The sequence below is a fragment of the Schistosoma haematobium genome, chromosome 5, assembly GCF_000699445.3.
Source record: "Schistosoma haematobium chromosome 5, whole genome shotgun sequence".
Classification (NCBI taxonomy): Eukaryota; Metazoa; Platyhelminthes; class Trematoda; order Strigeidida; family Schistosomatidae; genus Schistosoma; species Schistosoma haematobium.
Genome location: NC_067200.1, coordinates 8,484,525 through 8,506,641, shown reverse-complemented (window position 1 = coordinate 8,506,641; position 22,117 = coordinate 8,484,525). Strand labels below are relative to the sequence as shown.

At 35.8% G+C, this 22,117-nt stretch overlaps 2 protein-coding genes across 2 annotated transcripts; one reads left to right on the top strand and one right to left on the bottom strand.

The window, feature by feature from the left end:
* Positions 1-4,372: 4,372 nt before the first annotated feature.
* MS3_00009095 (uncharacterized protein) lies at positions 4,373-12,045 on the top strand. Its single transcript, XM_051217434.1, has 4 exons — positions 4,373-5,264; positions 7,318-7,499; positions 9,555-9,693; positions 11,120-12,045. Exons 1-4 carry the CDS (start codon positions 5,079-5,081, stop codon positions 11,180-11,182), a joined length of 570 nt encoding a protein of 189 aa, XP_051064831.1. The 5' UTR covers positions 4,373-5,078; the 3' UTR covers positions 11,183-12,045.
* A 119-nt stretch (positions 12,046-12,164) lies between these two features.
* POLDIP3 (polymerase delta-interacting protein 3) lies at positions 12,165-20,140 on the bottom strand. Its single transcript, XM_051217433.1, has 7 exons — positions 19,920-20,140; positions 19,732-19,887; positions 19,471-19,693; positions 16,770-16,817; positions 16,193-16,438; positions 13,279-13,511; positions 12,165-13,121 (listed from the first exon to the last, which is right to left on the bottom strand). The coding sequence occupies exons 1-7, from the start codon at positions 19,943-19,945 to the stop codon at positions 12,953-12,955; spliced, it is 1,101 nt and encodes a 366-aa protein (XP_051064830.1). The 5' UTR covers positions 19,946-20,140; the 3' UTR covers positions 12,165-12,952.
* Positions 20,141-22,117: the final 1,977 nt, after the last annotated feature.

Here is a 22,117-nt window from a genome sequence, read left to right as displayed (position 1 = left end):
TAAACAGTTTATCTTTGATGTAAGCAATTGATTTTGACGACTTCACAGTATAATTTTAAATGGTTCAAATAAAAGGTGAATATATTTTTTCTATTTTGCTAAGGATTTCTATTAAAATGAACACTTTAGAGTAGTAAAATGGTCATTTAAAATTTACTTGAGTACAGGTGATGGTAATCTCATTCTCGGTTGTTGTTATTGTAGGTGTATGGACTCCTGTCTTCTTCCACTTCCTCACAATACAGAGGTACACTTTTTCTTGAGGTACCTGAAAATGCAAGTGGGTTGGTAGTGGTCTTAGAAACTTAAAAGTGTGACCTCATAGCCCAAAAGATAACTGCTTTAGACCAATCATACACTACTGTTTTCACGAGTTGTTCTTATCGTGTTTGCTCGGCACTTTGAAAGCCTTACTGCACGCGACGGAAGTTCTTACGGCAAAGTGAGGTGTGATGTTTTCAGGGTCAACCTTGTGTAACCCCTCTTTCCGTTGTGGGAAGACAATATCGCTGCTGATGCTAGTTATCTGACGAGAACTAACCTACTGCCGTCACACTTCTTTACAGTCAACCGTATAAGATATCGTCCTTAGATCATGAGCTTGCTACTTTCACACACTGTTCTCTAACCATTCGACCTGATGTTGTAGGACCTAGACGAAAACAGGTATTCCAGTCAATATACGTTGACTGAATTATTACTGTGTGCTAGCCCGCCCATCACTTCGAGGTAGAAGCTGTGATCGGTTATCTACCTAACGATGAAACGAATTATAAGATTTAGTAACTAGGTGACAATTGTAACAAATCGAAACGTAATATACACTTTCACTATAACTGACCGAATGGTCTCTCTTGTAAAAATGCATCTTTCTAGCTGGACACGTATTTTTTACAAGCTTGTTTTTGTAAATTGCATTATATAAAATTCATAAACGAAAGCATGATCTAATAGTTTACTTTTATAAATTTTTTCGTGACTTGATAAGTAATCTAAACCATAAGATTAATTTATTGATCTTAACTTTTATTGAGGTTGTTCATATAAATGGTGTACTAGTTATATAATTAATCGAAATAAGTATGGCCTTTTTGTCACTGTCAGAAAATCAATACATTTAAGCCCCTAACTTTCATTCTATATGCTTGCTATAAATCACTTAGAGATTATATTTCGAAAATACATACCTGATACAAAGTGTTTTTCATAAATTCCATCATGACAACATGTGAGTAGTGTGTGTATTGATGTTTTGTTAAACTATTCAACTTGTAATTTAAAGACAATTCCATATTCCTTGAACAATCTAACAATGTTGTATAGTTCGAATAGCTGAATCAATTCTTTTCAAGATCGAGAACATTACGATGTAAATATCAAATTAAGACGTTGGTTATTGTGCATATAATAACTAATTTCAACGAAGAAAATGTATTAAATGTTGGACTGTAAACGTGAAATAGTTGTAAGAGAATACAAATTAGTACAAAACGAAATAGTATTTAATTCATATATTAGTAAAGGAATGGAGTCAAGAGGAATTCAGTTTATTTATTTAAACACATAAACATCGATATAAGGAGACACCAAATATATGTTCACTACACAAATGATTCAATTTGTGTGGAAGTTGGGATACCGCATGGGCGCGCAAAGTGAAGCAAATGGTTTTCTTAGGGGGGGGGGCACTGGCGGAGTCTTTGGTCTAAAGGTCTAATCCACAAGGCAATGGAGCAACGTAAGGAGATGCAGTCCCATGGTAGCAGCTGACCAACAATTGTCTCATATTCCACTTTTTCCATCAGGACCCTGGAACCCATGTACACAATTGGTTTGGAATCAGGGTTTTCCAACTCCCCTACATGGAATCTCCGTGTCTACCAATCTGGTTAAAGCATAGTGTGGTTCATCTTATCTTCGTTCGAAATCGAAACTCAAACAGATGCTACTTATCAGAGTACCTGCACTGTACAGTATAAGTATTCGAATAATGCTGAATAAAATCATCCAAAATTTTAATATTATCCACGTGAATACATGCTAAAATCGTGCAAGACATTTAAGGTTGTTTGAAAAACTATTTGTGATTATAGGTGTCATTACCAAGGTTTGACTTGATAGTTTCGAATAAATTAAGCATTGGGTAGACGACAATTAACAAAAGTAAGATATTTGTGATGTCCCAATGAGTAGAAGAATTAAGTTTCTACATTTCCTAACGTTTTGTGATTCAGTGTAAGCCACTTCTTCGGAGAATAAATAAATTAAATTAACCCATGTTTAAGTAGTACAAAGGAACAAAGCAAGAATATTTGGTGCGATCAATCAAAAACATTGTCATGTCATCCAGGTCAAGGTGACTTATGTAAGCTATATTTGTATACTTGTGTGTGTATGTTAAAGGATGAAAATATGTGACATTTGTGGTGTGAAAGGATAGAGTTGGTTTTATATGTATGATGATAGCGTGAGGTGTGATTAGAATCAGACATGGTAGCTCGGATAGATGGTCAGATGGATAGTGAAACCTTCTCTTCCATCGGGGACAGTAGTATTAAGCAATATATGGAGAGCTATCTTTGCAGCTAGAAAAGCCTTTTCTGTATTATTTTGATGTGTTTTGATATCGACTTGATGTTTATTGAAAATGGCAAGAACTGCTAGTGCCGATTTAATTTGGAGTCTCCCCAGTTCTACGGGATTATTAGGCGGTTTTTCTGTACACCTAAGATGTTCTTTGGTTCGAGTCAAGATTTCACGGGATGACTCTCCAGTACACACGGCATCACAATCGACACATCCTAATTTATAGACACAATTTTGAGTTGACATAAAGGGGATTTTTTTTCTTTATGCAAACTAAAGCGTTTCGAAGTGTATTCGTTGTTTTGTAATCCACTTTAGTCCTGTGTTGTTTCAAGACTCTTTGAAGTTCTGTTGTACCATGACTATATGATAAAACTATAGTACCGATCCATGGCATTTCATTTAGGTCATTATTTAGCAGTAAACTGTCTCGTTTTAATGCACTTCCTACTTGTGATCATATAAAGTCTCTTTAGTAGAGATGCCTTAGGGTCATGAGATGAATCCCTTTACCGAATTCAAGACAAAGAATTCGTTTGAGAACTTGGAAATATATTGTCTTGTTATTTACGCGATTTTGTAGGATAAATCACTCATTCATTATCACCTGTTTTTTGACTAGTTGATGCAGTAAAGATTGACTCAAGGTCCGGACTCAGAAACTAAATGGATAACGCGAAGCCGTTTTCAGTGAACGGCGATCGGTTTCAGTCCCTGAGTGAATATCAACTCTTGGATACAGGCACACCCAGCTGACGAGTTCCAAATAAGATGAAACCCGCGTTCCATATTCTTCTACTAAACACCCTCCATCTCTGCTTATAATCATGGATTGATTATCTGGTGATGTCATCAAGATCAGATATTATGTTGATGTAAAAAAACTACTGGGTGTACATGCTAAATCTATTCGTCAAGCTTGTTGTAAACTATAACACCCATGCAATATCGATTTTAACTAAATTGCAAATACAATTATCCTTCCGGAACTGTAAATATAGGTTGACCAATAACCAGATCAACACAGAAAATAATGTACTCATGGTAAAAACTCTTCATAATCAACTTATATTCGATAACTGTTTAGGTCATGTATAAAGAATTATCACATAAAACATTATAAAACAAGTTAAATGTAGAAGAAGAAGGGAAAATCTTAAGTGTAATACTAGTAATTCATGAAAGTGAAGAGAAATATTATGATGGAAGTTATTTTGCATTACGTAGTAAACAATTACAATCAACCACTTACTAATGAATAATTTTCAAATCCATAACCGGTGAAATTCAGCAATGTTCAGAGTGATAAACGTATCACTAATGGCACTAAATGTTAGTCACGCTACACCACAAATTGACTGATGTTAAAAGTACAGACAAATTGAATGCCGAACCAGTAATCTGTAAATAAGATGCGGTTTTTGAGAGGTATGAATGTCCTGGTTTCATTCCATAGCAATGTAGCTAGTACCCACTCCTTAGGAGTCCAAATACTACTAGGACAACAAATCTACCCCATGCTTACTAGTCTTCAGTGGCTGTTGTGTCGCTAAAGTCACTCCATGTTGTAAACTATCTTCAAAATTTAACAATCTCTACAAATTTTCCATCCTAAATGCATAATAAATACAAGTACAAAAAGCGAATACAAAATCGGTTTGTAAAATAATTTGATTATGCATTACGATGCACTGGATACAACACAATCAGACACTATTGGCAACCAAGTATTTCCTGACAAAGAAACGCACAGAAAAACAAGAAATAAATTAGTAATAGTTGGGAATAAAGATATATATTTGACTGTCTGCTGAGTTAGAGGTAAGAGAAACTTTTGAATTACCTACCTAGTAGTGGAGACGCGTTTCACGTTCAGTTATGTAGTGATGTGGTTATGATGATTGGACAACCGCCTTCAGTTAGTTAGTGTCCACTAAAAGCTTGTTCAAATGGTAAGATGTTTATTATTAGTAGTAAGAATTTAAACTATCTCGTTGTCGATATTCAGGGTTGATTTTTAGTCAGTCCTTGTCGATAAACGTGCCTGTTGAGCGATTGACTTCAGTATAGCCATTTTTAGTTTAATGCGAAAGGTTCAAGGTTTAAGTCTCAATGTGAAAATTAATATTGACTTGGAGAGGTACATTCGGCTAACGAGTCCCAAACAGGATAAAACGCACATCCTGGATTCCAATGTTAGCTACAATCTGTCTGTTCTAAAAAAATGTGGCTAACTGGTTAGTACCATTATTCTTAACTCCTATCGGAAAAACTATTGTTTCTCTTACTAATGATTCTTACAGATAGGAAATGCAAGGGTACTAAAATGTTCTTAAGAATTAACCAATAAGTATATAAGTCTACAGAAACCCAAGAAAATATTTTATACAACGTTTAAAATGTTTTAAAAGAACAAGCATCTACCCTTCTTAAGAGAATTATGTTGTAAACTGTATAGAATCTTTGGTTTAGTTTGCTTTTCAATTTACAGAATGATCTTTTACCGGTATTTTGTCAATAGGCTTCAATATAATGGTCAAACTATTTGTGATTTATACTGGCCGGAGAAATTAAACATTCCTGAGTATTATAAATCCAATGGTTTTGAAATCTCAGTTACACTACTTGAAACTAACCAGTCGGATTGTTTCATAAAAAGGATTTTCAGCATTTCAATGGTTAGTTTCTAGAAACTATTTTTATGCAACTGAGGTGCTACTTTGTGAAATGATCTGGTAGAATCTGCAATGTGGTGTGTGTTTCAGACTTGAGTTTTAATATGAACACTAACAATTATTGCGATTAAAATTCTGTCTGTTTATAGTGTCCAGTTTCCACTAAGTGAGCAAGAATAGAATTCTTAATCACTCAGAATGAAATGTAGGCTGAGACTTTGGCTAGGTGCATAATAGACTTCTTCGATAGCGTTCCGAGCTTAAAATTTCTCACCCAACATTTGACCTTGAGAAGGTATATGAGAGCAGGCATATGATCTATCTGTACTTTCCCAGCTTATCAACACTGATTGCTATACTCTTCATAAATATAATAAAAATAACTTCCATCATATACCAGGGAACAGTATACAAGTCGATAACACTGAACTTTTGGCTTCTGGATTTTTGACTAAGCAACATTTCGTCCAGAAAGAATTATTCCTCGAGATTTTACTACTATGACTTAGCAGAACTGAATTTCAGCAAGCAATTGTCCGTGACAATATGTTATTAGATCAAAACAAAAAGATACTCCAATTTTTGTACCTGTTTCTGTAATTTGTCAGATAATCTCGAATATTACAACATATATCCGCAACTGTTGCATCACAGATTACTAATACTTTGGCACGATAACCCTGTTGATCACGTCATAAATCTCCATATCGAAGCATATTGTTATATTTGACAACTAAATAATGCATGGTGAATTCATACTATGACAACAAATGAATCCCACCGAATAGTACAACCAAAAAAGCTAATGATTATTCAAGCAATCAATTGTTAATATCTCAATATTACAGGAGGTCAGTCACGGACTATGAAGCTGAGTGATGCGGGTTCGAGTCCTAAAAAGAGCGTTAGTTCCCCAAAGGTTGCATATCAAATCACCTATACTAGTGGCCAGATTGCAAGCTGATCGATAGAATTCGATCACCACTAAGAGATTAGACAAGAATTACATTGGTCACTACTTGGCGACCAGTCAACTGCAAATCATTTAATCCTGGATAAAATTTCTTGAAATTAAAATCACAGTATAGATGTACTCTGATTACATTTTTTGCACTTATCATTACAGACAGTCATGAGTTTATGAAAATTAATGCAATTTGTTCATTATTCGAATAATCCTTTCCACTAATGTATCGGACGAAATCTCAGCACGGATTCGAAAAGCTCGTTTGGCTTTTGCCAACTTACGTCACCTGTGGCGAAGGCGAGATATCCGTCAATCAATAAAAGGACGAGTATACTGCGCGGCAGTCCGTTCTGTTTTAATTTACGGCAGCGAAACATGGCCATTAAGAGTAGAAGACACTCGTAAGCTATTAGTATTTGACCACAGATGTCTTAGAAATATTGCTGGCGTCTGCTGGGATCACCGGGTAAGTAATAGTGAGGTTAGACGCAGGGTATTAGGAAATGATGGTAAATCAGTTGATGAGGTTATGAATCTTCATCGACTGAGATGGTTGGGCCACGTGTTATGTATGCCTGAACACCGATTACCACGACGTGCAATGCTAACCGGTGTAGGGGATGGTTGGAAGAAAGTTAGGGGCGGCCAAACCAAAACGTGGCATCAGTGCTTGAAGTCACTAACTTGTAGTCTGAGCCATGTTGGTAGATGCAGACTACTTGGTTGGTGTCCGCGTGACTATCGTAACCAATGGTTGGAGACTCTTGGTGACATGGCTCAGAATCGATCACAATGGCGTTGGTGTATACACTCCCTCTCTTCCCTTAAACTAAGAGATTAAAATCGCTTCATATCTTTCTTTCTACGAACCAATTCTTTCTTCTTGTATTATATCTCTATATGCAATCTTTCTCTTATATATTACCACCTTTGACATAACCACTGCTATGAATCCGGTGTTCATCTTGTTGTGCCGATGCGGTATGGCAACCTGGACCGATGCACATATGTGCCTGGTCCTACGTTGTAGCTGACTGACTGACTGACTAATGTATCTTACTACTTTCTCAACCATTTTTTTCTTATCAGTCAAATAATTCAAATGAATCACATAATGTAACTCAAATACACTTCAAAGAATGGGAAAATTTCAGTGTACCAACAATTACAGACATGGATAAACTTGTGAAAGAATATGAACAAAATTATCAATCTCTTGTTAATCATCAATCTATTACAGTCTCAATCGGACCAACTGTTGTACATTGCAGGTAATTCAACTAATAATACTGTCCATTTCCAAGTTGTGTAAAATAAAAAAGACCGCGACATACACTCGTTAGTACTGGGTAGTTTTACTACATTTCAGAGCATACCTTTTTATTTAACACTAGAATAATTGTACTGTTCCATGTGAATATATACTAAAGGGTTGTATGTATTTGCATCCGTCGTGTCATTAACGGGATACTGGTATTTGGTCACAGACTCAATCAAAGCATTGCTCGCTTGTATTGAGACCGTAGAGTGAGCAACGCTGAAGTTATACTCAGGATATAAGGTAAATATGCCAAATCGATTAGTAACGCTGTTAATCTTCATTGACTAAGTTAGTTGGGGCATATATTGCATATCCCCAACGGCTACTTTCCGTGGTGCTAGTTTATGAGCAGATTGAAAGCTAGAGGTGGGACAAGCCAAAACTTGAGATCAGTTCGTGGAGTCATGGATTTCTGGGTTAGGCCATATTGGTAGTTCCACACTACCAGGTTGGTGTTCTCGTAGCCAGTGAACACCTTGGTTGACATGACTCACAATGGCGTTTAGGCATTCACTCTTTCTCTTCCTCCTTTAGATTTCGAGTTTTTTTATTAATTACCTCATACTCTTTACTCTGCAAATTCACTCATTTTGCTCGAATCATAGTGTTACGCCTAATATTTTCTGTCATCACACATGTACCGAGTTGATGATTAGGCAGTGGTTTAATGGTTAAGACGTTCGGCATTCAACATTTATGCTACAGGTTAGAGTCCTGATTTACTTAATTCAGTACCACTAACCCTCACATATAAAGCGTGGTTTAAATCTGAGTAAATAAATTTGTACTTGGCAAGTAATTAACATCATTATCACCATTGAAGAATCATATCGACCAGTGATGTCAGGCGTTATATGGAATTTTGATTTCATATTTAACAGAACTTATCAGTATTACACATGTTTGAAATTTATATGAATTACAAAGCACTTTAATGTGACTACAAAAAGCAGAATTTCTGAAAATATGCTAATGCACAATTTGATGAAATCTGAAATTAATTAAAGGAATATACAACGAAATTCTAGGTTTCGCATATCACGCTTCTTCTACAAAGGAGATGGAAATAAAAAAATACCCTAAACATAATCTAGGGCGATTGCTTCAACCTGTAGATTAAGATTTACACTAATTGAGTAGACCTATCAGATACAATATAACAAAATGTGTTATATCCTAGCGAGGATTAAATTACAAGTAACTTCTGAGATCTATTAATGGACTAATATTATCTACATATTCTTAGTGGTATAACTATTCAGTAATTAGATTATATATATCTATATTCACCTTATTATAAGCTTCATTTTGACATATAGATTATTATTGTACGATTTACTGTTCTTAAGTTATGTTCAGTTTATTGATTACAGTTTCCCACGTTCACAGCCACTTTTGGCTCTTTTGTATAAACGTTATTTCCCATTTTATGGTGCGATGTGGTCTGTTTGGCTGGTATATAGACCAAGCATGTTTGAAACAAATGATTCGCATAGTGGGAGCTGTTATTGGTGTTCTGGACTCAACTGGATGGGCTAGGCTGATCATACCGGTCGAATGTCATTGGTTTAATACAGTACAAGAGTGAATAAGCCGAATTTTGATTGGCGAATAAATTACGTGATAACTAGCCGGACTTGAATTCAAAACAAAATGATTCATGTTCAGTGAAAACATAACTGAGTTTTACTGTCTAATGATCGATATTTGAGAAAACGGTGTAAATAAAACGTTTTACCTAACACAAATTTTGTGCATTTATGTCATTTGGAAATTGAGCCTTTATCGCTTTTACATTTCTTCCGGAGTCTAGCGGTTACAAGTTCAAAACCTATTCTAACCTCTTAAATTTTGTAATGTGGAGTAATATTATGACTTTCAAACGAAAAAAGTATCACAACCATTAACTAAACTTACATTGTACTCGTCATTCCCTTTTTGCATATCACAAATCAATGATACCATACTAAATCTGACTTTACGTAGTCTTTTCGATTTTTTTTAGTGCTGGAGTTGGTCGAACTGGAACATTTATTAGTGCTCTTATTGTTCGCAGACATCTTCGATCTGGCTGTCAATGGATTAGTTTACCAAGTATTGTTTTAATGCTGAGACTCTGGCGCCACTGTATGGTTGAACTGACAGTGAGTTTTTTGCAGCTGATTTACTGATATGACTCATTTAAAGCAAACATCAGTATAAACACAAACTTTTAAACTGAGGAAGTTGAATTTTTCAGTGAAAATCAAACTTAAAAAATAATGAGATGAGTTTGGTTATACTTAAATTCATTCAGATGTACAGGTTTCTAGGCTACATTAAGAAGTAACAATATAAACAACCGGTTTCACTTTTGTATATGTGTACTGCAGAGACATATGTTGGAACTTACCTTACTAGGTAATTCAATTCATAATTTAAAAACATTATTGACAATAAAAGCGAGAAAGTCACATTTTCAATTCACGTCAACACTAATCATAGATCATGTATGCTAAGATTTGCACTAACGTGTTGTAAAACAAGCAGGATATTTCACAGAATAATAGACTTTTACAAAACATCTCAGTAAAACCATAGTCAAACTAGAGATACGAAGTACGGTTTCGCCCTATCAGGATATTAATCGGTGCTTTAATATAGTCTCAAAGTTTTTTCAAAATCCCTCACTAAATTTAGTCTACTGTAGTATTTGTGCTGATAACCTTAAAGCATTATTGACTTAAACAATGACGGATCAGTCGAATGAAATCCTCGAAAAAAAATTAGTTGATCATAGCCGATGCAACTCGGAATGGATCTTAGGTACGAAAATTCATCGTTTTTCTACTGTTTTATGCCTTAATTTTCTTGAATAATTCCGGACCTATGTACACAGTTCTGTTTAGTGAAGACGCTGAAAAAACTGGGCATTCTGACCACCTTAAAGTAACAATGCAAGCATGTTTAGGATGCGATTTTTCCATGTGAATAAAAAATTTTTGTTCCAGGACTGGTATGCGTCAATGCCTGAACTAAAGATATGGAGTGAAGCAGATGAGCTCGTCGATCACTTATCTTGGACGTCTCACCAGCCCTAGTAGGTTAGTGTCTAACCAAATCTCACGACGGGTTCAGTAAGCTCGCTTGGTTTTTGTCAACTCGCATTACCTATGGCGTAGGCGATATGTCTATCTACCGGTCAAGGGACGAGTATACCGCACAGTAGCTCGTTTTATTTTAATTTATATCTAAAAAAAGGTTACTAGTAATTAATCTTTAGTTGGTTTGGAAGCATTACTCGACTGATCAATTAAGAAGTTCGATTTAACATTGTCTCACAATTAGTCATATAAAAGACATCCCTAAAAATGATTTATATACTACACTAACCAGTTAGTTGTTTTAGTATCGATAAAAGTAAGTATGAAGGAGAATGAAATGATATTGATGAAGTTTTGTTCTCTGAGCTGGATAGTTTGGTCTTGGATCTTTCATCGTTCTTTTGAACGATATCATCAGCACAAACTCCAGGTAGAAATGAATGGAATAAAACTTCAATACTAATAATGACATTTTTTTACTTTGAAGGAACAATATCTATTTCTACATGAATATTTCGCATATATTTTGAATCAAGAAAGATATTGCTAACATAAAATTCTAACCAACTAATTGAGGAATGATTATTCTATGTCTTAAACAACAAACGATGAATATACTATTGTCCAAGTATGAACTAGTCAGTCAGTCAGTAACAACGTAGAACTGGTAACAACAACGTATGAACTGGTAATTTCAATTGGTTACATTTTCCCACGTTAAAAACAAGCCATTCTGTATTGATCAAGATTTTCTTTTCCAAAATATTCATTACAATTTTTCGTATATAATTTAATTCTTACATTTATTATTGTTTACAATATACAGTATGTTGTTTTAAAAACGAAATACTTTTTTTAGTTTGAAGAAGTTTTACTATACAAAACAACTGATTCACATTCAGTGAACTGAATAAAAACCCAACTTAGCATCAATAAGATGTGGGGTTATACTTCTGGATGGTCTGTTTGTGGTCAAAGTTTATCTTCAAAGATTTTTTGCTTACAGAATGATGTATTGATATACCTATCGACTCACAACAGTAGTTGTATTTCTCAACCTTGATGTACCATTTGATTCTGTAGACTGATAGGTTGTATGGAAGTTTATGTCATTGAAAGACCTACTGAAGAAATACATCAATCTTTTTACAGGCCCTCTATTCAAACAGTACCGGTTGAGTTAGAGCCTATGGCGAACGATCATTAGAATTATCAAACTCAAGAAGTGTTCGTCAGGGTTGTCTGCTTTCCTCATTTTTATACAGATTTGTCATAGGCATTTTCTAGAAATAAAATTCACCGTCCGATTTATCAGGGATTGATTTACTAGAAAATTCTATTGTTAACTTAGAATACGCAGATAATGTAGTTTCATTCCGTGAAGACGCTGAAAAGCGTTTTGACCGCCTTAACCAAGAATCCTAGCATGTTTGGGATGCGTTTCTCTCCCTCCAGACGCAAAATATTGTTTTAGGACCGGTATGCGTCAATGCCTGAACTAAGGATACGGAGTAAAGAAGTTGAGTTCGTCTGTCACTTTACTTATTTTGGAAATCTCATCACCTTAAGTGGGTTGGTGCATGACGAGATCTTGAGATAAATTCAGAAATTTCGATTGGCTTTTGCCAAATTATGCCACTTGCCGTATATATGAGATATTCGTTCGCCAACTAAAAGGTCTCATTGTGCAGCAGTTCGCTCTATATTATTTTATGGGTGTGAAATATGACCATTAAGAATAGAGGATATTCGTAGATAACTAGTATTCGACTATGAGTGTTTTCTAAACATTGTTGGCGCGTTTTGGGACCAGTGGGTAAGCAAAGCCGGGATTCGGAAAAGGGTACTAGGTAGGTATGCCAAACAAATTGACAATGTAACGAATCTTTGTCAGTCGAAACATGTGTTATATATGCTCATCCACCGACCACCTTGAAGCGCGAGGATGGCTAATGTAGTAGGTTGGAATAAATCTAGATGCAGCCAAATCGACATGGCATCACTAACTGTTAGGCTGAGCCATATTAACAAGCGTAGACTACCTAGATGGGGTCCACATGATTATCGTAACCAGATGGAAGAGAACGCAATTGTCTTAAAGTTAGCTATAATTCATATTCATTCGGAATACTGTTTTAAATGAGAATTTGAATCTGTCATTACAAAAACAAGCGTGAGGGAATCGAAAATCCAGTGTTATATTGATAAATGAACAAATCAACAAAGTAACATACACTTTTTGGTTATACACACATTAATGACTGAGAAATGAGCGGTTAATAAAACGTATTGTAAAACACCTAACTTCTGGTATATCTTTTTAACGTAAACTAACGCTGAAATCAACTGGTCTTCTAGATTGAACGCTACCAGATGAACTAACGTTGAACAAAGCTTTGCGAACAACATCTGCATCTACTTCGACCGGAATGCCTGATTTGTTCAGAGACTCACGAATAACTTGTTTAGCCTGCGTTTCAGTTTGTTTCCTGAGAAGTTAATTACAAAGAAATATGGAGAATGATAACTAAATAGATATAGGGAAATAATATACATCTATTAACGATTTCTGATTTGCAGAATATACAAGCATATAACAAAGTGTATAGAAAAAAATTCAAAATTACAAAACATTAATGGATTAACCTTCCATAATTTGGTCCGAGTCTTGAGGCCATGCGAGCAGAAGTGTCACGTTCACTGGGTAAATCACTAACTGGTGTAGTAAGGCTTACACGCATTGGACGGCCATCTAGTTCACGACCATTATAACGTTCAATAGCTTCAAGCGCATCTGAAGAATGATTATAAATTACTTCTGCCTGGCCAGGACGTGTAACAGTACACAGACGTAAACTTCCAACGCTGCTAAATAGCTCCTACAAGAAAAAGGAGTATCAAATTGATTTTTATATTTGGATAAAATATTCATATTCTATAACTAGTACTGCTTACTTTAACGAATGATTAAAAGGGCATAAAATGATGCTATTCTGGCTTCCTCATCAAATAGCAGAAAAAGTGTGGCAACACATAAAAAGAGCAGTGTATTGAGTTGCTTGATCTTTAAGAAGACAGACATTTGTTGGCTTAAAGTACTTCGTCATATATGCTGCTCAAGTATATATATATATATATATATATATATATATATATATATATATATATATATATATATATATATATATATATATATATATATATATATAGATAGATAGATAGATAGATAGATAGATATAAGTAGTGTCGCAGGAATAGAAGGTGGAATGCTTACTAACAGAAGATAGATATGAAGAGAACAGGAAGGAGAACGGAGAGCATCGGAATAACAACAGAATCATAATGATGGAGTATGTAAAGGATAACTGAAGGAAGATGGGCAAATGATGTATTTAGTGTATGATTTTCATGCTTCACAAAGGTACTGCGATTACGCACAATAATATAGTGGTTTTCCCACCATGTCTTTCTTTACAAATCAAGTGACTTGTGTGGTGCATATATATTCAGTGCCTATTTGTACCAATATTTATGTGTTCAAATAAATAAATGTTCACTACAGTAATATCCATGTTGGTAAATGTAAATGATACACGTGAAAATCGTAGTCGGTGGGTGAAGATGTGAGTGACACGCCTCAGAATCGGTCACGATGGTCCAGACTCACTTAATATCTCGCTCTGTATTCGCAGTCCCAAAACTTCATGTACACCTTTTCATTGTCTTTCCGAATCATATTCTTAATGTCTAGCTGGGTTATTTTGATTCCTTTGTTATTCGTCTTGTTAACTTTCTCGTTGTGCTTATGAAGTATGGGAACTTTAGCCGACGCACTTATATAGCAGTCTCAACGTTGATTATGACTGTCCATCAGTCCATCAGTATAGAGTCTGGCACAGATGTGCATTGACCCAAATTGTTATACCACAGTAACACAGAGAGACGAATGTAACAAGTATAGTCGCACGAGATCGAAATAATATAATAATAATAAGAAGAAAGAATAAACATAGGAAATATGGCTCAGAAAGACGGAGTGAAAAGGTAAATACAAAGGAACCCAAGATCGAGAGAGAAAGAGTGAATACATATGCACCATTGAGAACTATCCCGAGCTGTGACCGTGGTTAGTGAACGGTGAAAATACTAGAAGAATACTACGACGTAACAGGCATCCAGTGCTTCCAGGTTTTCAGTAGTTGTATAACTTGGAAAGGTTTGTGATCCCAATAAAAACACACTAAAATACTTCGTACTTCAAAACTAAAATACAAGACTGGTTTTTTTCACTGTGAAATTCAACAATTGATAGTGAGGCAATTCCAGAAGCCGGTCACTCTACTCACTTTTTAAGCTTCATTACCTCCGATGACTTGGTGGCTGAAAAAATCTCGACACGGATTTGAAAACCTCCCTAGGCTTTTGTCAGTATACACCACCTGTAAGAGAGGCGAAATGTTCATCTGTTTTCCAGAGTATACGGAGCGGTAGTTCATTCTGTACCACTTTATGACAGTTAAATAGTGTATATTTAGGTTGAATACATGGGTAGGTAGTTTTATATGTTGAAGATAGACGGCTTCTTAGGATTCGTAGTGCATAATGGCATGACTGAATGAGCAATGATGCAGCTGAGATTACTAGGTAAGGATGGCAAATCATTTGATGAGGCTATCAAACTTTTTCGACTAAAGGATTTGGGACATTTGATAAGCATATCTAGTCACCTGGTAGCTGATTCGTTGGGGGGTAGAAATAGGTTGGATAAATGCTAAAAGTGGGCAAAACAAAATATGTTTTGAGTCGTAAAGTGTTTTTGAGATAGTAGGAATTCAGAAATTAGACTGACCACAATGGCAAAGATGCATTCACGAATGAAAACGTGAGAAGCATGCACATTGGGAGAAGTTTCATGCTATATGTGTTTGAAATACACAGTATCATCTTTGTATAAATATAAAGTTATTTATTTAACAGTTCGGAAACATGGGGTTTTAAGATGAAAAGTACCTATACAGCATTATATATTTATAACGGTCACCTTTTCTGTATTCTTCAGAGTTATCATGCTCTGATGTTTTGCTTTCCCCGGATCATTTCAACTAAGGAATAAGTCTGTCGTCTTCAGAAACTGTTTGTGTTCGTGCGATTCACGGGATCAAGTAGTCAGTATCAATTATCTGCCGCTACAACTGACAGAATTGTCTATAACTTCATAACTGTTCAGGTGTTTTTGGAGGGTGAAATAAATCCCTTTTTGCGCTTAGTTGTGTCGTGTGAATTGGCATAATTTAGTTTCAAGTGCTAAATTAGTCCTTATAGTTACAATAGTTCAACAAATGCTTGATTTTAGGAAAAACCAAGAGCTGTGAATAAGCACTAACAGTTCATGAATCTCAAATGAAAAATGGAAGCTTATTATTACTTTAAATAATGATATTAGTTATGATCAAGTCAAAAATCATGTCTATCACGTCATAAAGATAATCATAACTTCTGCAATACCCCAAAACTATCACACGTAACTAACTAGATTATAAAACAACGAAATTTAACTTACGAATACATCATCTAGCGTGACGGACGGCTGAAGGTTACGAATTTCCACACGGAAACCTTGTATTGGACTAATCTTAGGTCCTGATGAAGAAGCAGACACTGGAACTTCATTAAACGGTAACAAGTTAGCAAATAACCCAGTAGTGGGTGTAGGGTTATTAAGAAAATCAAGAGGATTAGGAAGAGGCAACGGTAAGCTCAGCAGATCAGGAATACCTGGACGAAGAGATGCTGGACGTGGTTTTCGCTGAAACATAAAAAAATTTTATGAATAGAAATCTCATAAGGACAAAACAAAACAACTTTCCACCGAACCAAATGATGTATTTTGACGTCATACCCACGTACTGAATCATTAAAAACATGGTTCTTTGTTTTTAATTTTAATAAACGCAAAATGTATTAACCTTCATATATATACCAAAGGTACTTTAGACTTCACGTTTCAAACTAGTTTCCATTGGCAAATATTAAATAACTTATATTTCTTAATAAACTGAAATAAAAGAAGTGAAATTACAACACTCAATTGCAGGAATTTAAGTTACGAAGGATTATGAAGTTCAATATCAACTTACTGCATTTCGTAGACTGTTTATTTGACCTCCAAAAAGTTCATTTTTAATCTACAGAAAAAAAAGTTACCTCAAGTGAAGTTATATGAAAGAAAATCAAGTTTATTAATATGAACACGAAACAAAACAGACGTTAAAAAAAGTAAAACATAAAAAGCTGCACTCATAGCAAAAAAATATTACATCGGACGAAATGGGTGCTCCTTTTGGCTAAGCGTACATGAACATTGATTAGCATTTAGGCGACATGATATTTTATCACTGATATCAGTATATTAAGATAATCCTGGGCCAGGGAAACTTCAAGATCCTTAAAGAATTTCTAGGAAAGTGACATGTATATCGATTGTCAATCAGCCACAAGAATAGATATCAACCAATAAAGACAGTCAGCGTGAATATAAAGATAAATGAAGACAATAAAATGTACCAAGACGGTCATTCAAAAATAAGGCCAACAAAATAAGTGGTATAAAACTTATGGAATAACTGAAATGGGCGCTGAAAACGTTTAGGATAATAACAAAATCTCTTCAATTAAACCATCCAGCCACGAAAACACAACACTAAAAATATTCAACCAAGTTGTAGTTTATTTTCGGCCTATACGAACATATGTAGAGGCGTGGATCTTCAATCAAAGCAATTCGCAAGCATATGAAGTTAACTATCACATTTAAAGGATATCAAAGTGTAAATGTCATTATTTATCAAAAGACTTGTAACTAAACACATAAATGTACTCTTTGCTAAGTAGTCAGCCATAACTTACGTAGAATTTAGCACAAATTTTTATTGGTCAAGTTTTTGAATCACAGTGCAATGAGAGGAAGTTAACAAGATACATAACGGAGAAATGATAGTGGTACCAATAATGGTTAGAAAACTAAACTTGGAGGACAGTTCGAAAATGAAATAAATAAGGGAATAAAAAGTCTGGAACAATTTCAAAACTCATGGAGGTCACGATAGAGAAAGTTGTTTGGACCACTGCAACTGAGGTTAAGCCATGTCACCTCAAGTCTTCAACTACTGTATATGATTATTGTCCGGACCCCAACCAAAGTTTACACAGGCTAACCAATACGCTTCATAAACATTAATGGTAATTGACTGTTTACGAAATTGAGAGGACGAAAAGCGAATGTCCGGAGCTTTGACCGTACTGATGGGTTTCGGAGGGTCCACCTGGGAGAGTTGGAAAACCCTTATTCCAAACCAATGGTGCACATGGGCTTCAGTATCCTGAAGGAACAAACAGCGTACGAACCTATTGTCGGCCGCCGGCTACCATGGGACCACATCTCCTAACGTTGCTCTACTCCCTTGTGGATCAGACCTCTAGGTCAAAGGTTCGGGAAGTGTCCCCCTAAGAAAACCACCTGATCCGGTTTGGGCACCCGGACAGTATCCCAACTCACACAAATCTAATGATTTTTGTGGCGGATATATATATATATATATATATATATATGGTTCCTTTTTGTAGATGTTTGTGTTTAGACAAAATAAAAAACAATATATCATATAGTTTAGGTTATTGCAATTAACGAGTCATTAAATTTATGGAGCGAATCAAAGGTTTCTAAGTTGTCCCACGAATTATTCTTACTGAGATCATAAGCAATGAGATTCCTGATTGAAAACACTTAAAACTGACAAGACAGTGTTAGATAATGGGACTTATATTAATATTTACTGTGAAGCACCATATGCCTGTTGAAAACAAGAATAAATTACAGGTCTTTTAAACTTGATTAATTCCATTACGGCCCAAGTAATACAATCACAACAAGGCAGATTATATAATGAACAAATCAGAATGTATGAATATGACTGGTGGGAATGATACTATGGTATTAGGATGAATGACATAGCCAAGCAATAAAATTCGCAAATTAGTATTAACAGTTAACATAGTGTAAGGATAATGGCGTGAAAACATTACAGAGTAAAGTTGGTTAGAATTAAAAAGCGGTTTTCGACTTTTTTAACGAAGTTTGATAGTAAATTACACTTGTCGTACATCACATGACAAGCTCCGTATAAATATTGCTGCACAGTATTCGAGGAGTCCAAAGTTGTCGGGAAAAAACCCTTCTTCACCAAAAAGTGGGAGACAGCACAACGGCTAATCAAACAACCCACATCTCCGGAGGTAAATAAGTAACAACAGTTAATAGCGTGTAAATAATTAATTTATCGCGATTTCTAAACATGACTTCCATATATTTTAGTTCCATCATTCTATCTTGTTTACTGTTCAGCTAATTTGTTAGTGGAGTTTGTGAGTTATAAGGAATATTTTGTGGATCTACTTACGATAACGAAAAAAATACATGAATAAATGTTTTGTATAGACATAACTCAGGTGTTATAATCGAAATGATAACAAACCTTAGACCTGAATTCTCTAGAGAAGACAATCACACAGGTTTAGTACCTTTTCTGGCAAAATACTTATGATTTAAGTCGACTCTCCTAATTAGCTGAAAATTGAGTTCTAGTGTAATTATTTTCATCGAAGCTCTTGGCTCCACTACATAGTAATTACACCATGGTAACTATCTAACCCCTTTGGCATTTATACCACTATCAGTATCATAAAAATAGGTTCTTGCCAATAAAGGCACGTGCTCTAGAGAAGTGAGGAAACAACAACGGGAATACGTTACTTAAGCATACTTAAGTTAGAATTACATACCGTTCTTATGGGAATGAAGAACGGGACTCGAGGGTTTCGACGTGGATGAGGTACATTCCTCGACCTCAAAACATTTCTAGCGTCACGAAATGTCGAGTTACGTTGACGAGTACGGTTGCGAAGCAACGTCCGTGCATCAGGTGTCCGTACAGTAAGATTAAGCTTGTTTCTGAGATCGTTTCGACCGTTGACTGCTGACGTATTAGTCTTCCCTAGTCGTCTTCTAGGATTCCGATGTATAACATTATTTAGGACACTTACTTTACGGAGACTTGTCTGAGTCGCCTCTCAAACGTAGCGTTCATAGTTAAAATAAAGACGCAATGCACCCAAACAAAAAGATTACCTGTGTTCTTTTGTGGACTTTTTGGAATCTTAGAATCGCGAGTTGTTAAAAACATTTCGTTATATGATAAACTAGTTACATAGTTATAGTGCTATGAGGCTACCGTGTAAAAACAACGAGCATTTCCATCAAATTACTGTCATTTATAGTAGGAAGGACATAACCTGTACTTTTGAATTTAGATCTTCACCAAGAGTTTGACGATTTCCTCAGTGAATTGGTGTGGTCACCGAAATTATATGAGTTGTAGGAATGTGGCCCTTCTTTTACCAATCCTCACTATTACGCCTGGATTGGATCCTCCATGTTCATCGATGATACTTCTCAGGCACGTGAAAGGTTCCACATCTGTCAGAGCCTCTCCATCAAATATGATTAGGTTGGTTGATGTTCTGCGTTAAATGTTGTTAAATGCCCTTTTTTTGTTTTTTCCATTCTTGAATCTTATCCAGGGTTTCCATAGAGATCCATCCCTTATAATGATGCTTATAGCGGACAAGCACCTCCTGAGATGTTGAAGTTAATGTTTCTTTGAAACCCTTCTAGTTGTCTTCTATAATAGGTTCTTCTTCTTTCAGTATATCCTGTAAGGTTTGGAACCTGTTGTTGAGAGTTATCTTGAATTCTTCAATTGGTGTTTCGTAGGAGAGCTCTATTGAACATTTATAATACTGTTTACCCAGCTGTCCAATGTTTCTTTAGCTTCACTTTCATCTTGATCACAACCAGGTGGTGGTCAGAAGGTACGTCAGCTCCTCTCCTGGTTCTCACATCTTCCGTTGAGCTCCTGGATTGTTTATTGATACAAATATGATCTATCTGGTTCTCCGTAGTGTGGTTCGGTGAGATCCACGTAGGAAGCAATTTCCTACAGGTGTAACTCTAAGCTATTCTCCACACTATCGAGTACAGAGTCTTGGCTTAGCCAAAGTCGGAACAAATAAGCTATTTTGCTTGATAAATTTTACCTGTTTCTAAAACACAAATTAACACCGTTAGTATACGAAATAAACGGTACGGTCTGTTGAACAGGGAAAAGAAGAGACATAAATAACGTACAGAACAGTAAATAGAGGATAGGAAAAATGAGTCAACAAGGCGAATATTGTTTTATAATGAACATTAAATTGTGATTGGTGAATAAACAAGAAGTAGTCATACAAAGTCAAAGAAAGTTAATGTGGTGGTAGGTGTTTCACTTTATCATTGGTGAGTTCGTTTATCGATCACACTTTACAATCCATATAGCTTTGTTTATGCGTTTGTGTGGGAATAATATGCCACCTACATCCGAGTTGTTGAATGCACATAGGTTCACAAACCCCTCACAATTTTCGTTTCTCTCCGCCAGTCCATGTCGTCCCATGATATTTTTTATCCAATGTTGTCCTTTCGAATTTTCGCGTCTAGATATGATCTGATGATCCTGGATCCATGAACCTCTCATCCTATAAGTACATTTCTTGCTTCACTTGACAGCATCAGAGCAAATCCCTGAGTGTGTGGAGCATTTTCCTCTTCGTGACGGGAGTACAGCAACATTCTTCCCAAATCTAGCTTTTTCTATTCAGCCTGGGTCCAATGGGTTTCGCTGATTCCGAATACTGCCAAGTTGTATCTCCTCGTTTCAAAATCTATTTGACTGGTATCTCCGGTCTCCCACATTGTTCGAAAGTTCCATGTACCTATGTCTATTGTTGACCTTGTTGTTAGAAGGTCCATTGGTCTCGCGACTTCCGAAGAATCTTGGCTTTCTCCCCGGGGCGTCATAAATCTTATTTCAACTCGGAGGGCAGATTTTAGGTGGTCTAGTTTGTTTGTTCTGGCCGGCGTTTTTTCAGCAAGGTTGTTTTCTACGGGATTTGGCTGCCGACCCCATGCGCGACCCTATTCCTTCACTCAGGCTTGGTACTGGAACTAACCCAGGAGGAGCTACGTGCGGAGTTCTTATAAATAATACGCTTCCATAGCTGTTCTGTGCTACATTCGGCTGAAGATGACACGTGTTACCTCAAGTTTATCAGGCTATAAACTCTGCGTTAAGTGATTTCGTGCATCTTCAGGGCATCTGAACGATGTCTGACATGAACAAATTTCGCGATGTATTATCGGAAAGTAACACTAACTAAACAAAGGTAGAGCGTACAGAACCATTAGTAAGTGATCGAGGCAACTCGCATATGGGACGAGTAAATAGCTGTCTGATGGGTAAACAAAGAAACTTTGCAAGGTAGAATTCTCCGAATAAATTGCTCGTTGAGATAAAAAATATTGGTTAACGACCGATTCGTAGAATGAATT